The 14,563-nt window shown below is 61.4% G+C and overlaps 1 protein-coding gene across 5 annotated transcripts in view; it reads right to left on the bottom strand.

Annotated features, from left to right (window-relative positions):
* Positions 1-14,563, bottom strand: part of SBNO2 (strawberry notch homolog 2) — a 50,711-nt gene that overhangs the window by 24,401 nt on the left and 11,747 nt on the right. For 3 of the 5 annotated variants that reach the window (XM_064573605.1, XM_045863491.3, XM_064573601.1), the window contains exons 2-4: positions 12,886-13,077; positions 6,594-6,667; positions 5,945-6,056 (exon numbers count right to left, since the gene is read on the bottom strand). The exons of 1 other annotated variant lie outside the window; for it this stretch is intronic. In XM_064573605.1, coding sequence (XP_064429675.1) covers positions 5,945-6,056; positions 6,594-6,667; positions 12,886-13,005 — 306 coding nt within the window. In that variant the 5' untranslated portion in view covers positions 13,006-13,077. The remainder of the gene's footprint in view (positions 1-5,944; positions 6,057-6,593; positions 6,668-12,885; positions 13,078-14,563) is intronic. One more of the 5 variants, XM_054505086.2, reaches the window with a different exon arrangement.

The following is a 14,563-nucleotide window of genomic DNA, read 5'->3' as shown; positions in this document are numbered from 1 at the left end:
ATCCTGAGTACCGTGTGGTGTTGCAGTCGGGAGGGGCTGGACCCCGACCCAGGGCTTTCTGCAGGGGCCACTCTCCAAGCACCTGGCTTCCCAGCTCCCCCCCCCGACTTCCTCGCCCCCTGGCTCCTGGGACAGAACAGTCCCAGCTTCTGTGCAGTGACCCTCTGAAGACACTCATGTTCCCGCTCCCACTGGCCTGTGGCCCTCAGGACAGACCACAGAGAGGGCGTTCCTCGGCCGTGGCGCTCAGCCTAGAGCACGGAGCTGGGGGTGGGCTCTCAGCTGCGGCTCAGTGTGAACCAGGGGGCTTCCTTAGAGAAGAAACGTCTTGCTCGCTCTTCCTGCCAGTACCAGTAACTACCGGGGGCCTGGTGGGGGTGTGCCAGGACCTCTGATCCCTGCTGAAATCCATTTGCAGAGCAGCTGATGCCGCCCGCCCCTCAGTGGAGAGCTGCTGAGAGTTTGCAAAGCACTTTCCTGAGCTGTGACCTCATCCTGGCTTCCCAGAAGCCCCAGGCCGGCAGACGGAAAGTGTCCTCGCCCCGGGTGGATGCAGGACCCACCCGAGATGCCTGGAGGGCCTCTCAGGGTGGATGCCTGCCCCACTGACTGCATGAGGGGGCCCTCTCCCAGAGTCTGGCCAGGATGTTCAGGGTCCAGGTGGATTTGGGGGGAGGGGTCAGGGCAGCACCCACTCCCAGGGAACATATGTGCCGGGCAGCAGCGAGGGAGCGCAGAGTGGCCATGCCCACAACCAGGACCCCAGAGATACCAGGGTGGGGAGAATGCAGGGGAGGGCCTGGAGGCACGAGGCCTTGGGAGGGGTAGTCTGCAATGCTGAGTCCTTCACCCCCAGCCTTGACCTCAACATGTCCCCAAATATCCCCCCAATCAGATTCAGCGAACCTGGAACACAGGTCCACACAAAAGCCTATTGGTGGATGTTCACAGCAGCATGATTCACAATCACCAAAATCCCATTGTGGGAACCACCCAGATGCCCATCAGCTGAAGAGAAGATACACACAGCGTGTCCCCCATACACGGGAGCGTCCCGTGGCCGTGAACAGGAGCCAGGTGCCCACACGCACAGGTGCCCGGGGACGGACCCCGAGCCCATGACGCTCAGGGGGGAACCAGACATGGAAGGCCACGTGGGGTGAGTCCACGGGGGTGACACATCCGGAACAGGCTCATCCGCGGACGGGAAGGGGGCTCGGGGGGCGGGGGGCGGGGGAGAAGGTGGGGAGTGACTGTTGATGGGGGCGGGGACGCTCAGGGAGGGACCCGGACACGGAAGGCCACGCGGGGTGTGAGTCCACATGGGTGACATGCCCAGAGCAGGCTCATCCACGGACGGGAAGGGGGCTCTTGGGGGCACGGGGCTGGGGGGTGACAGCTGATGGGGACGGGGTTTCCTTTTGGGGTTGATGGAATGTTCTGGGATTACACAGAGATGAAGTTGCACAGCCCTCTGAATTTGCTAAAAATCACTGAATTGTGTGATATGCAAATCACGTATTAAATCCAAAGCAAGGAATGAAAGAAAAGCCATGCCCTCACACCTGGGGGTGGGAGACCCCACGGGGGGCCCCTCGAGTGTTGGGGGCACCAAGGAGAGCCGTAGGACCTGAGTGGCTCCATGCCAAGCACAGTCAGAAGAGGCCCTTCCCTGGGGAAGCAGGTAGGGTAAAGGCTGAGGCGGGTTCTCCACGGACTGAGCCTGGGCCATCCCTGATGGCCACGAGGTGGGGTACAGAGAGATGGGCACTCCCAGCGGCCTACGCAGAAGTAGTGATTAGCGCAGCACCTGACTGGCCCATCGTGTCACAGACAAATGACCGAGTAAGGGGAGGGCCGGCTCTCCCTGAGGAAGACCTCCAGCTGATCAACAGAGGGGCAGGGACGGCAATGTCTGCTAAACAGACACGTGGTTATGGTCACTGCAGGCCACATCCCCCAGTGCATGAGGAAATCCATCCCCGTCCCCACCACAAGGGACCAGGGTCCTGGACAGCCTCGACGCACCCCTCCCCGGGGGAGAGGGGAACGTAGAAGCAACCTGACCGTGGACAGGGGAGGGACCCGGCGCTGCCACCCCAACCAGGGCTCAAGGTCAGCACGGTGGGGGGGGGGGTGCAGGCATGCAGGGGACGCCCGATGAGGACGCAGCATCCCGCCTGTGGGACTCCTGCCAGGAACACAGAAGCCCTTGGAAGCGCGAGGGCCCCAGGCCAGTCTGCTCTGGGGGCAGCTCCCTACAGGGGCCTCCGTGCCCACGGGCACTCTGGTCTGCCCACGAGTGCTGGGCCACAGTTACTGACTGCATCATGGTGATGGACCGCGGCTCTATCAGACGACAACGTGCCCAGAAACCGGGTCAGTGAGTGACAGTGTTTGAGGAGAGCTGCTACTGTTTCTGCAACCTCCCCGTAGACCTGAGGGACCGCAAAATTCATTCCATCCCACATTCACAGACAGAAGAGTATGAGGCCTGAAGTTTTTAGACAGCCCCTTGTGCCTGTGCTCTGGCATCCTGGAACTGGGTCCCTGGGTTCTGGGCCACTGCAGGGGGCCCAGGTGTGACCAGCAGGACCACCGGGGCAGAGCGGGGGCAGAGCGGCCTCAGAGTGAGGATTAGCCGGGACCTGCATTCCTGAGAGCAGCGTCCCACAGGATGTAGGCCCCACCCAGGTAGCTATAAAACAGGAACCCCAGGGCACCCGGCTGGCTCGTCAGTAGAGCATGTGACTTGATCTCAGGGCCGTGAGTTCAAGCCCCACTTTGGGCGTAGAGTTTACTTAAAAATAAAATTAAAATTAAGACATAAACAAAAAACAAAAAACAAAAAAACCTGGGGACCCCATACCGAGGCATGGTTAACCTGCCGCCAGTGGTCCCAGGTCTGGGTTGGCTCCTGCGGGGGAACCAAGGGAGGGACCCAGTCCCCCTAGTGTTCAGTGACTCAGCCCTAGTCACAACATGAGGAAAAAAGGCCCTCAGACAGCGAAGCTGGAGCCAAGACCAGGCACAGGCCTGGGAACCGAGTCCAGAAGCCCTTCCGGGAGAGATGGGGGAGGGATGCTGACCCCAAGGAACTGCTCCGTGCCCCAAAGGAAACTGGAGAGAAGCCTTCTTTTGCAGGCAAAAAGAGTCACACCACTCATCTCCTTTCTCTTTTTGCTTTCGCTGCCAGGAAACTCAGGGCACAGGTTTAGTCAGCAAGAGGTATATTAAGGCCTGTAGGTTTATGGCCACTCCTGGCTACAGCCCAGCCCCAGTGCCTTCTGATTTATAGCACAGTGGGGAACATTTCTAGAATGTGCCATGGGCCACATGGGGGCTTCACATGGTGCATCGGTCTCCTCTTGCCACCATAATAAGCTATCACAAACCTCACAGCTTAAAACAGCACACGTTTATTACCTTATGGTCCTGGAAAGCAGAAGTCCAAAACGGAGAGCTACGTTCCTCCAGGACCCCGGGGAGACCCGGCTCCGGCCTCTTCCTGGCCCGCGGCCCCCCTCCATCCTCACCACCAGCAGCGCGGGGTCTGCCCATCTCTGGGACTCCCACCCTCTGCCTCCCCCTCGTGAGGGCCTCGTGAGGACACCAGGCCCCCCGGGAACCCAGGGTCACCCCCTCCTCGGGGGCCCTGACAAGGTCCCCTCTGCCACGTGAGGGGACACGTCCCAGGTCCTGGGACCAGGACGGGGATGTATTCGAGGCTATCACTTTGCTGGTCATGGTGGTGATGTCATTTGGTCAATCAGGAGCAGAGGGTGTGTGCGTGGTGGGTCCACTGGCTGAGGCCCAGCTTGGTCTGGCCCCCTTCCTGGCGTGGCCCGCAGGCCCGGGGGTCACGAGGGAGGTGGAGGTGGCTAACGGGGCCTCAGGACCCTTCACCCGGAACTGAACTCTGGTCTCGCATCTGTCTAATCCCACACTTAGCACCGGGGTGAGATTTTGTTTGAAGAAGGTCCGCTGCTTTACAAGAAAGATCTGGGTCCAAGCTGCCCCCCAGCAGGGTAGGCCGCTGCCGTGTTCAGCAGGAGCTCAGTAAATGTCTGTGGGCTGGACGCAGCCGAGCTCGACCACGGAGCAACACCTGGCAGTTCCCCCCACACGCAGTGAGACACGGACGCCGCGGCCCCAAGGGTGGGTTGAAGGAACCCTGCTGGTTCTGGGCAGCACAAGCCGAGTGCAGGAAAGAGAGCCAGGGGAGTGGGGACGGGTGGGCGGCCCCCCGGGGCTGGGGCTTCCGCGCCCACAAGCCTCAGCTTCCTTGCCTGGAGAGCAGGTGACACCCCAGCAGGAGAGACGGCATCACAAGATGCCGAGTCTGGACATGGAGCTGTGTCTGGGACCCGTGCGGAGGAACTCGATCAGAGCTCAGAGCAGGCACGGCAGGCTCAGGGAGGCTCTCGGGCCGTGGACCATCGGCCACACACCCTGTCATGGAGACCAGGTGCTCCCCAGGCCGGGCGACAGCAGGTGCCAAACCAGAGCGAGCAGCGTGTCCTTGTGCGTCGGCAGCTGGCGGGGGAACCCCAGCACGCCCAGAAAGGCTGGAGGGACCTCCCATCCCTCTCCCACTGACACCTCCCCCTGGGAGAACTGGGGGCCAGCTGAGCCCGCTGAGCTCCCATGTCCTCCAGGCCCAGCCAAGCCACTTCCTGGGGGGCCACCACAGGGTCCAAGATGGAGAGGGAGGGCTTGAACCACAGACACGCATGCTCTCGTGGTCCTGCACGGCAGACATGCCAGGTGAAGGCATCCCGGGCTGCGCTCCCCAGCAGGCTGCAGGGGAAGGCCCTTCCTGCCCCTCACAGCTCCTGGCATCCCTCTCTGCCGCCGCTGTCCTGGGCTTTCCCCTCTGTGTCCTCCGTCTCTTACAAGGACCCGCTGGGTTTAGGGCCATCCTGCTCCATGATCACTTCATCCCCAGCTTTAATTAAGTGACATCTGCAAAGACCCTGTTTCCAAAGAAGGTCCTGTTCTTGGTAGACTTGGTTCCAGGTCCCTGCCCGGTGCTGCATGGACATTGGCTCCCTGAGGAGGAAGCCGGTCTGAACTGACCTTGCTGGGTCCAGCGGATTCTGGCTGGTGGGTCTGAGCCGCATCCTCCCGGCCTACCACCCGGCAGGCCCCACAAGCCCCCGAGCCCTGGGCCGTCTAAGCTGGACAGTTCCCAAACTGTGTGCTGGGGTGGCCCCAGCTGCGGCGGAACCACCGGCGCCAAGGACTGCGCCTTTCTGCGGGAAACTCCACGGGGCTAGGCTGCTGCAGCCCCAGCCTCAGGTCCCACCGGGCTCCTTCCCACAAACCATCTCTTTGGGGCGCCTGGTTTTCCAGGCCTGCCGTGAGGAGATGCATGCCATCAGACGCTTGCCAGAGAGGGTCCACCCGATTCCGCCCCAAAATGAAACCGCACGTATCTCTTTCTTTGGTTTGGGTGGGTTACACTCTTCAAACGGCCGCTGTTTGGGGACATAAACGCCAACGACGGGGTTTGCACCCGACGGAACATGGCTCTGGCCAGGGGCACGGGGAACACGGCGGACCCTTGCTGACATGCTAAGGCGCCCAGACAGAGCAAGCAGGGGGGCCTGTGCCCAGGAGAGGAAGGCGCTACAGTCTGGGTAAAGTGGACCCGGCGCTCCAAGATGCTGCCCCGCAACCCGGGCCTGGGGCGGGAGCGGCAAGCTGACGGGGACACGGCCTCCCGCCCAGCTCGCAAGCTGCGGGGGAAGCTGCCGTGACAGACCCGCGCAGGCAAGGCTGCGATCTGGGAGCTCTCGGGCCGGGTGGGGGCCAAGGGGGCATCAGCTCTTCCCAGGTACAGGCCACGCTCCCCGGGAGCCTGGCCAAGGCTGCCCATGAGAGGCAGGGGCCCCCTGGCCCACGTGGGGATGGAAGGGTGACCGTGGCTCGAGGTCCCTACCTGAGGAAAGTCACCCGTCTTTGGCAGGAAGCTAGGGGTGGTGGTGGAGGGTCCGTAGCTGGTGTCCGCGCAGGGCTGGCTGGCAATGAAGGAGGTGGAGCTCATGAACTGGCTGCAGGGAGACCGGGGAGAGGGCGGCCGTCAGGACAGGAGTGCGAGCCACCTACCTGAGGATGAGCTCCGGCACCCAGGAAACCCAGCTCAGTGGAGAGGCCCGCGTGCCCGCCTCCCACGACTGCCCTGCAGACACCACGCGCTGCCGCGCCCCCTTCACAGGCCGTTCCTTGGCCTGGTTCTTGGCCTGCTCCCCTCCCCCACCCCGGCAGGCCCCTACTTACTCTTCAAAACCCCGCTTGCTGCTGCCCTCTGCAGGAAAGTGCCCTCAGAGTTCTCACCCCCACCCGGAGGGCACCCACGGAGCCCTCTGCCCTTTCCCTGGCGGGCTCTCTCCCAGACGGGCCGCAGCTGGTCAGTCTCAGCTGCCTCCCTGTGGCCAGGGCCCGGCCCACAACCCCCCGAGCAGCATGCTGAAGCCCTCTGCGGGCCGCAAGCTCTACTTTTGTTCCTGCAACGACCGCAGAACCCCGAGAGCCCCGGAGGGCACCGTGGCCGCCGGGCGGCGCAGACCCTGGAGGCCAGAGGGACTTACTGGCTTTCACGGGAGAAGGCCGGGTACGGCGTGGGCGAGAAGGTACTCCACCATGGGTAGTGCAGCACGGCGTTCTGAAACAGAGCGAGAGGGTCAGGGCGCAGAGCGGGGTGGGGCGCGGGCAGCGAGGAGGAGTGAGGCCTCTGCGGCCGCTGCCGGGGTACAAACTGCACCCTGTGGTCTCCCAGCCGGTGGCCTGGGAGCGACTGCACAGCTCCGTGCCTCAGTCTGCCCGTCGGCACAGCAGAGCCCACCGAGGGGACCACAGTGAAGGGGGAAGAACCCATCCGTACGTGTGAAGGGCTCGGGCCGGGGCCGGGCTTGCCGAGAGGCTCAGGCGCCACCATACACCCATCTGCGGGCAGGCGGGACGGGGGCGGGGGGGCCCTGACCCACCTCCAGACCGGGAGTGCCCCCAGCATCTCTGGAGGGCCAGGGGAACCCAGACTGCTGGCCCACCCAAGGGTCTGACCTGGGAACCCGCATTCCACACAGGACCCAGGTGTGCTGGAGGGCCGGGGACCCTGCCTGGAGCTCCCCCCGACCCACCCCCCACTTCCAGAAAGTAGACGGTGGGACTGGGGCACCTCCTGGTCCAGGCCCAAGGGAGGTCCGTGTGGCCAAGAGGACTTCTCAGAGGGGCTCCCAAAACCACGGACCAGCCCCTCCCGGGGGGATGGCAGCCTGGCCTGCTCAGAACTCCCTCAGGCCAAGCCGGCTTGGCCCAAGAGTGCAGCACAGGCAGGTGTTCTGGGGAGCCCGCTTTGAGAAACATCAACGGGGGCTGGAGGGGTGAGCCTGAGGTCAGCGGGGCCTTGGGGGGCCCTGCACTGGGCTTTGACGGCACCAGCTTGGGGGTGTGGGACGGTGGACGCTCGCGCCCCCCGCACGACAGGCTTGTCCTACCCTGATGCACAGGCCTGCCGAGTGGGGTCCCTTCCCCTAACCCACACCGTGGCCATGCGGGAGCAAGGGAGGCCACCGCTGGGGAGGGGCCTGGTGGCCGCGGTCACCGCCCCCACCCGTCCTAGCTGGCTCTGGCAGGGGGAAGAGCAGCCCTCCCGCTGGTCCCCCAAAGTCCTGCTCCTCCGTAAGGCCGCCAGAAGCACGTCCCCAGCCACAGCCCCCTCCCTCCCCGCAGGACTCGCCAACGGGGGGCTGGAACCAGCCCAGGTGGCCGGAGAGACCAGGTGCCCTTCTCTGGCCCTGTGTCTGGGGTCTCCGGCCCTGACTTCCCATCACTGCACGCCCCCCACCCTGACCCTGCAGGGCTGTCGGGCCCCAGAGCACCAGAGCGGAGAGAGGAGAGGGAGAGACGCGCAGTGAAGGGGTCCCACCTGCTCTCCCAGCGTTGGCACAGGCTGCAAAATAACGATATGAGAACAGTGGGGAGAGCAACACAGGGCCCTCCCGGCATGAAGGCTTGGTGGCATGTCACTTATGGGCAGTAACTGTGGAAGCCTCCAGAAGGCCCCCGCTCCAGGGGAGCAGGGTGAGGTCAGCCCAGGGCCCTGGTCTGGTGTCAATTCTCCTCTCCAGCCCCATGCAAGAAGAGGAACCCAGGGGCGCCCGGCCGGCTCAGTCCGTGGAGCCTGAGACTCTTGGTCTCAGGGTTGTAGCTTCAAGCCCCACGTCGGGTATGCAGAGGACTTAAAAATAAAATCTTTAGGGGCGCCTGGGTGGCTCAGTCAGTTGAGCATCTGCCTCTGGCTCAGGTCGTGATCCCGGGGTCCTGGGATCGAGCCCCGCATCGGGCTCCCTGCTCCGCGGGAAGCCTGCTTCTCCCTCTCCCACTCCCCCTGCTTGTGTTCCCTCTCTCGCTGTCTCTCTCTGTCAAATAAATAAATAAAATCTTTAAAAAAATAAATAAATAAAATCTTTAAAAAGGAAAGGAGAGAACTCCAACTCGAGAGAGGAGCGTAAGCTTCCCAGGGCCACAGGCACTCCCAGGATATCTCATGCACTAGTATAAACCCGGCACTCTGGGCCACTCTGGGCACACAGCAGGCAGAACCAGCCTTGAGGGGGCTTCCAGGCTGGCGAGGCCACCGTGGGGGGCGGTCGCACTCACCCCACCTTTCCTGCTCTGCCCAGAGCCCCAGGTCTGCCAGGACCGCAGACCTCACCCGGGAAGCCAGATGGTGGGAGGTCACTGTGCTTCCATCTACCCAGCGCCCGCACCCCCACCTCCTCCCCCAGTGCGGGGCTCTGCCAGGCTGCCAATCAAGGCCGCCCCAGTCCTACTCCAAGGGGTGCCACCACCCAGCCAATCAGAGCCTTCCTTGGGATTTTCCACATACACAGAGGTGTGTCTCTGCCTTTTGAGGGCAGGCCCCTGGGACAGGATTGATCTAGAGATGGGCACCTGACCCCTACCAGCCAATGCAAGCCTGCCTGGGGATTTTCCAGGTGGAGACAGAGAAGCAGGCTTCTCCTGGGGAGACACATGCCCTGGGACCTATAAGCTGATGTAGGAAGATACTTTTGCTAGGGCAGCAGGTAGAACAGGGCAGCCAGATAAAATACAGGGTTTCTAATGAAACTGGAATTTCTGATAAACAGCAAACAATTTTTAGGGGCGCCTGGCTGGCTCAGTGAGTTAAGCGGCCGACTTGATTTCGGCTCAGGTCATGATCTCGGGGTCCTGGGATCGAGCCCTGTGTCAGGCTCCATGCTCAGCAGGGCGTCTGCTGGAGATTCTCTCTCTCCCTCTCCCTCTGCCCTTCGCACTCACTCTCTCTCTCAATAAATAAATAAGATCTTAAAAAAAAAAATACAGCAAACAATTTTTAGTGCATGTATTGCATGGGACACACACAACCAAAATATCATTTGTGGATTGATTGATTGATTGATTGATTTTAAAGATTTATTTATTTATTTGAGAGAGAGAGAGCATGAGAGGGGGAGAGTCAGAGGGAGAAGCAGACTCCCCACTGAGCAGGGAGCCCGATGTGGGACTCGATCCCAGGACTCCAGGATCATGACCTGAGCTGAAGGCAGTCGCTTAACCAACTGAGCCAGCCAGGCGCCCTATTTTTTTTATTTTTTTAAAAAGATTTCATTTATTTATTTGACAGAGAGACAGAGAGAGAGGGAACACAAGCAGCGGGAGTGGGGGAGGGAGAAGCAGGCTTCCCGCCGAGCAGGGAGCCCAGGACCCTGGGATCACAACCTGAGCCGAAGGCAGACGTTTAACCGACTGAACCACCCAGGTGCCTCTAAAATATCATTTGTGTTTGTGTGAAACTTAAGTTTCATTAAATGCCTGCATTTTTATTTGCTAAATCAGGCCATCCTTAGTGACAGTGGGAGTCCTGGGGGCAGGTCTCCTCCTCCCGAGCCTGGATCAGCCCAGCCAGGATGGAGGGGAGGGGAGCAGTATGGGGCGTCCTGGCCACACAGACAGGCCGTGCACACATCCAGTGTCAGCATGGGCTGGGCCCGGTTGGCCTGGCCGGGGGCCTGGCCGGGGGTGCCCTCGCGGCTGGAGGCCTGCGGGGACGGGCTCAGCTCACACCCGGAGGGGTGGCCCAGCCTCAGGGAGCACCATGGAGAGCGCTCTGCCGAGTTCTGACGGCCCGAGGAGGCTCGGGGCCAAAGTCCTCTGGGCTCCGAGAGGCACCTCCCTCACCTCAGGTCCACATTGCGGCCCCAGTGGGCCCCTCCACGCCAGCTTCTGAGCACGTCTGGTCCCACGGGCCCTCCAGGGAGCGCTGGCATCCCAGTCATCCACACGGGCCACCCTGAAGGGAGCGTGGCAGGAGCACGTCCCCTGCGGGACAGCCCTGTCCTCTGCAGCCCTACCCGGGACTCCTTCAGACCCAGGAATTCTGATTCAGGACACCCCCGGCCTAATCCGTGAAGGGGGGAAACACAGAGATGCTATTTATAGCAGCAGAAAACTGGAATCACCCCAAAAGCCCAACAGTAGGGAAACAATTAGGCAAATTATGGGATGCTGACAAGAAGGAATCCTGCAGCATTATTGGGAATGACAAGCGCATGCCCTGAGACTACAGAACAGGGTGAAATCGAGCCCCCAGAACACACACACACCTAGCGCCATGGGCCAGAGGGCATGCGGGGAACAGGAAGGCATCGGCCATGATGGCGCGGGCAGAAGTTCAGAGGGAGGCGGGGGGACATGGAGGGTCAGAGGACGTGTGGACACAGCTCCAACAGGAAGGGGAGAGAGAGAGAGAGAGGAGGTGCATAGTGGCGTCTGGGGCCCTGGCCAGAGGCGCTGGACACCAGCCAAGGCTTGGACATGGACTCTTCAGGGGTAACTCGCGTAACTTTGTATTCCGTGCCTATTACGTTGGGTTACCAGCGGGCACACCTGGACAAAGAGTGAATTCTGGGTCCACACACACCCAACTGCTTTCCCACGCTCCGATGACGGACCTGCGACGCCTCCTGATGATTCTGGGCATTTGACCCTGAGCGGCGCCTGACCCCACTTCCTGGCCCCTCTGAAACCCAAGCTTGATTCTCGCTCTCCTGCCTCCTGGCCTCCTCCCAGCCCCAAGCCAGCAGGACAGAGGGGAAGGAAGAAGCTGACGCTTCCCTGAAGGAGGGCCCCATGGCAGCCCCAGCCACGTGTACCCCCACCACTGTGCCCTGACACCCCTCCTTCCCCCCTCCTGGCAGCTCAAGTCTCCCTACTGAGAAACAGTTTGCTCTTCTCCAGCAGGAAGAACCCCGGCTCTGCCCCAGGAAAGGCAGGCCCCAGGCCTGACTTGCTACAGAATTCTGGACCCTCCGTACACTCTGCCATGAGCAGGCTGGGCTGGAACCTATGTGGCTTTGTTACTTATGATACTTTATCACAGTCGTCAAAACTCAGCAGCAACTGAGATGCCCTTCGTAGGCGAGTGGATAAATGCGCCAGGCTCCACCCGGACAAGGGAATATTATCCAGCCCTGAAAAGATATGAGCCATCGAGCCAGGCAGAGACACGGAGGAACCTCAGCGGCACATCCCTGGGTGAGAGCAGCCGGGCTGAGAAGGCCGCACACCGTGTGGTTCCGGGTCTAGGACGTTCTGGAAACCGCAGAACCGCGGAGGCGGAACGAGGATCTGCGGTGGCCGGGGTGGGGGAGGGTGACTGGGCGGAGCATGGAGGGTCGGCAGGGCCAGGAACTGCTCTGTGCCACGCTGTGATGGTGGATCGCTGCCCGTGACATTCGTCCAAACCCACAGTGAGCCCTGGTGTCCCCTGCGGCCTGTCGTTCATAATGTCCTAATACTGGCCCGTCAGTTGTAACAACTTAGCATGATCATTAATGCAAAATGTTGGGGCGCCTGGGTGACGCAGTCGTTAAGCATCTGCCTTTGGCTCAGGTCATGATCCCAGCCTCCTGGGATTGAGCCCCATATCAGGGTCCTTGCTCGGCGGGAAGCCTGCTTCTCCCTCTCCCACCCCTCCTGCTTGTGTTCCCTCTCTCGCTGTCTCTCTCTATCAAATAAATAAATAAAATCTTTAAAAAAATAAAAATTAAAAAATGCAAAATGTTAACAATGGGGAAAGGGGGGTATGTGGAAACTTTGTGTTCCATTTTCCTATAAATCTAAAACTGCTTAAGACATAAACTTTGGGGGGCACCTGGGTGGCTCAGTCATTAGGTGTATGCCTTCGGTTCAGGTCGTGATCCCAGGGTCCTGGGATCGAGCCCCACATCGGGCTCCTTGCTCTGCGGGAAGCCTGCCTCTTCCTCCCCCACTCCCCCTGCTTGTGTTCCCTCTCTTGCTGTGTCTCTCACTATCAAATAAATAAAATCTTAAAAAAAAAAAAAAAGACATAAACTTTAGAGGCGCCTGGGTGGCTTGGTCGGTTAAGCGTCCAACTCTTGATTTCGGCTCAGGTCGTGACCTCAGGGTCATGGGATTGAGCCCCACGCTCAGCAGGGAGTCTGCCTGAGATTCTCTCTTCCTCTCCCTCTGCCCCTCCCCCCCAAATAAATAAATAAATCTTAAAAGACGTAAAGTCCGTTAAATTGAAAATAAAAAACCTTGAAATAAAATAAATGTCATGGAGATCCCAGCCCTTGTCCTGCAGGTGAAGACAGCAGCGAGGCCTGAGCGTCTCCCTGAGGGCCAGTCATGATCTTGGCAAAACCAACCTGGTGGCTCATGTTTGCGAAACTTGGTGGCAGCTGGGCACCCCCTAAGGGCCTGCAAAGCTAGGGGCTGGGACATCCGCTCGAGGCCCTGGAAGGGGAGGCCGCAGCTGCATCCGCAAGGGCAGCATCCCATCCCAAGGCCGACCCTGGAGTGGCCAGCACTCACCTGGACACTGGACCCGCACAGCGGGGTCTGCAGGGGGGGTGGGCTGTATAGGATGCTGCCCGCTGGTGGGGGCTCATGCTGAGGAAACTCCCCGTCCATGGCGGGCCCCACTGCCAGCATCGGGTGGCTCCACGACCCAGGCCACGGGGGCGTCTATCTGGGCTTCTTGCTCCTCGGTGGCGGCATCATGATCTGGGGAGAGACGCGGCACATCCCGAGGTCACCCTGTGAGCTCCGACGGGAGAGGGCACACCCCCAGGGACAAGGGCGAGTGGGCTGAGGCCAGGCCTGCACAGAGGGGGTAGGGTCAGGGCAGCAGGCTGCACATTCAGGAAGGAGGGTGGGAGCTGAGGCCCCCCTAACACTGCAGTGTTACAGGGCACCCCTCTCGGCCCCAGCCTCTTCGCAGGGGCTGTGCTAGGGTGGAAGGGGGCCTCTGTCTCAAGGGCAGCCTGAGCAAGCCTCTCGGCCTGGGCTCAGCCCCCACGCGCCAAGCACCTAGGAGGCCCCAACCCTTGCCTGACAGCCCCTCCTGGGGACACTGGGACTGGACATCTGACCACAGGTCCCACCCAGGCAGCAAGTGCCCGGGGCAGAACGAAGACGAGCTTCAGGGACAGACCTCCAGGATGGCGGCAGCCCTTCCAGGGCGGCTGGGCTGCTCCACCACGTTCCCCCCTGCTGTCCACATGACCATCTCAGGCTGCCTGGCCCACCAGATAACAAATAACTCAGGCCCTGGGGGGCTGCTCCTGCCACCCACGAAGAGAGCCACAGGCCCTGGTGTGAGCAGCGGAGCCTCAGCTGGTCCCAAGGCCTGGCTTTGTGAGGCTGGGAGGCCAAATCCAACCCGGCAAGCACCTCCAAGCTGAGGGCCGACCCTGTCCATCTGCAGCCAGACTAGGCTCACGGGAGGGTCTCTGGGGGCAGTCGGGGCCAAGCTGAGCCAGGAAGGGGTAAAGACACACAGCATCCCCATCGAGAACGTCCCCGTCCTCGAAGGCAGGCAGAGCAGGCCCGGAAAATGCCACAGGGGCTGAGAACAGATGCACAGGATTTCCCACACGATTTCCATCTGCCCCGTGGCCTGTGCCCTAGGCTCCCCTGGGCCCCGCCCACGGCCGCTGGGAGCCCAGACCCAGGCTGGCCCGCGGGCTCCTCAGGCAGGCCGTGGCCAAGGACGAGGACGTTAATCACCAAGGGAGGCAGGAAGGGGAGGCAGCTGCCGCTCCCGGCCAAGCCCTGGATGAAGAAATCCTCAGGACTTCCAGTAACCACTGTCCGCACGCGGGCAGCTTACGCAATCCCTCAGGGGGCGGGGAGGGGCTGCCCTTACCCCGAGCTCCTGGCCAGAAAAGGGGCCCACAGGCCTGAGCTCCAGGAGAGGGATGCTTCTGGGCCCTGAAGCCTTGCTGCTGTCCTCCTCGGCTGTGCGGGCTCACGGGCTCACACCTGTTGCCGGGACGGCACCTCCCCTGGCCTCGGTGGCCCTGGCCTGCCCCTGCCCGTGCCCTCCAGGCTCCTGCAGGCTGGGGCCAGTGGGACACAGCCTCAGAAGCCGCGAGTGGAAAATCCTGATAAACACATGGCTAATGGGTGATTGAGGGTCTCGGCCTTTTAAAGATTCTGGGGTCATGCAGATGGGGTCAAAACCCAGCTCAGCCTAACAAACTGATCA

Source organism: Mirounga angustirostris, unplaced genomic scaffold (genome assembly GCF_029215605.1).
Source record: "Mirounga angustirostris isolate CCGP_5_RB_7025 unplaced genomic scaffold, mMirAng1.0.hap1 SCAF_1, whole genome shotgun sequence".
NCBI lineage: Eukaryota > Metazoa > Chordata > Mammalia > Carnivora > Phocidae > Mirounga > Mirounga angustirostris.
The sequence above is the reverse complement of the archived record's forward strand: the minus strand, read 5'-3'. Positions and strand labels throughout refer to the sequence as shown.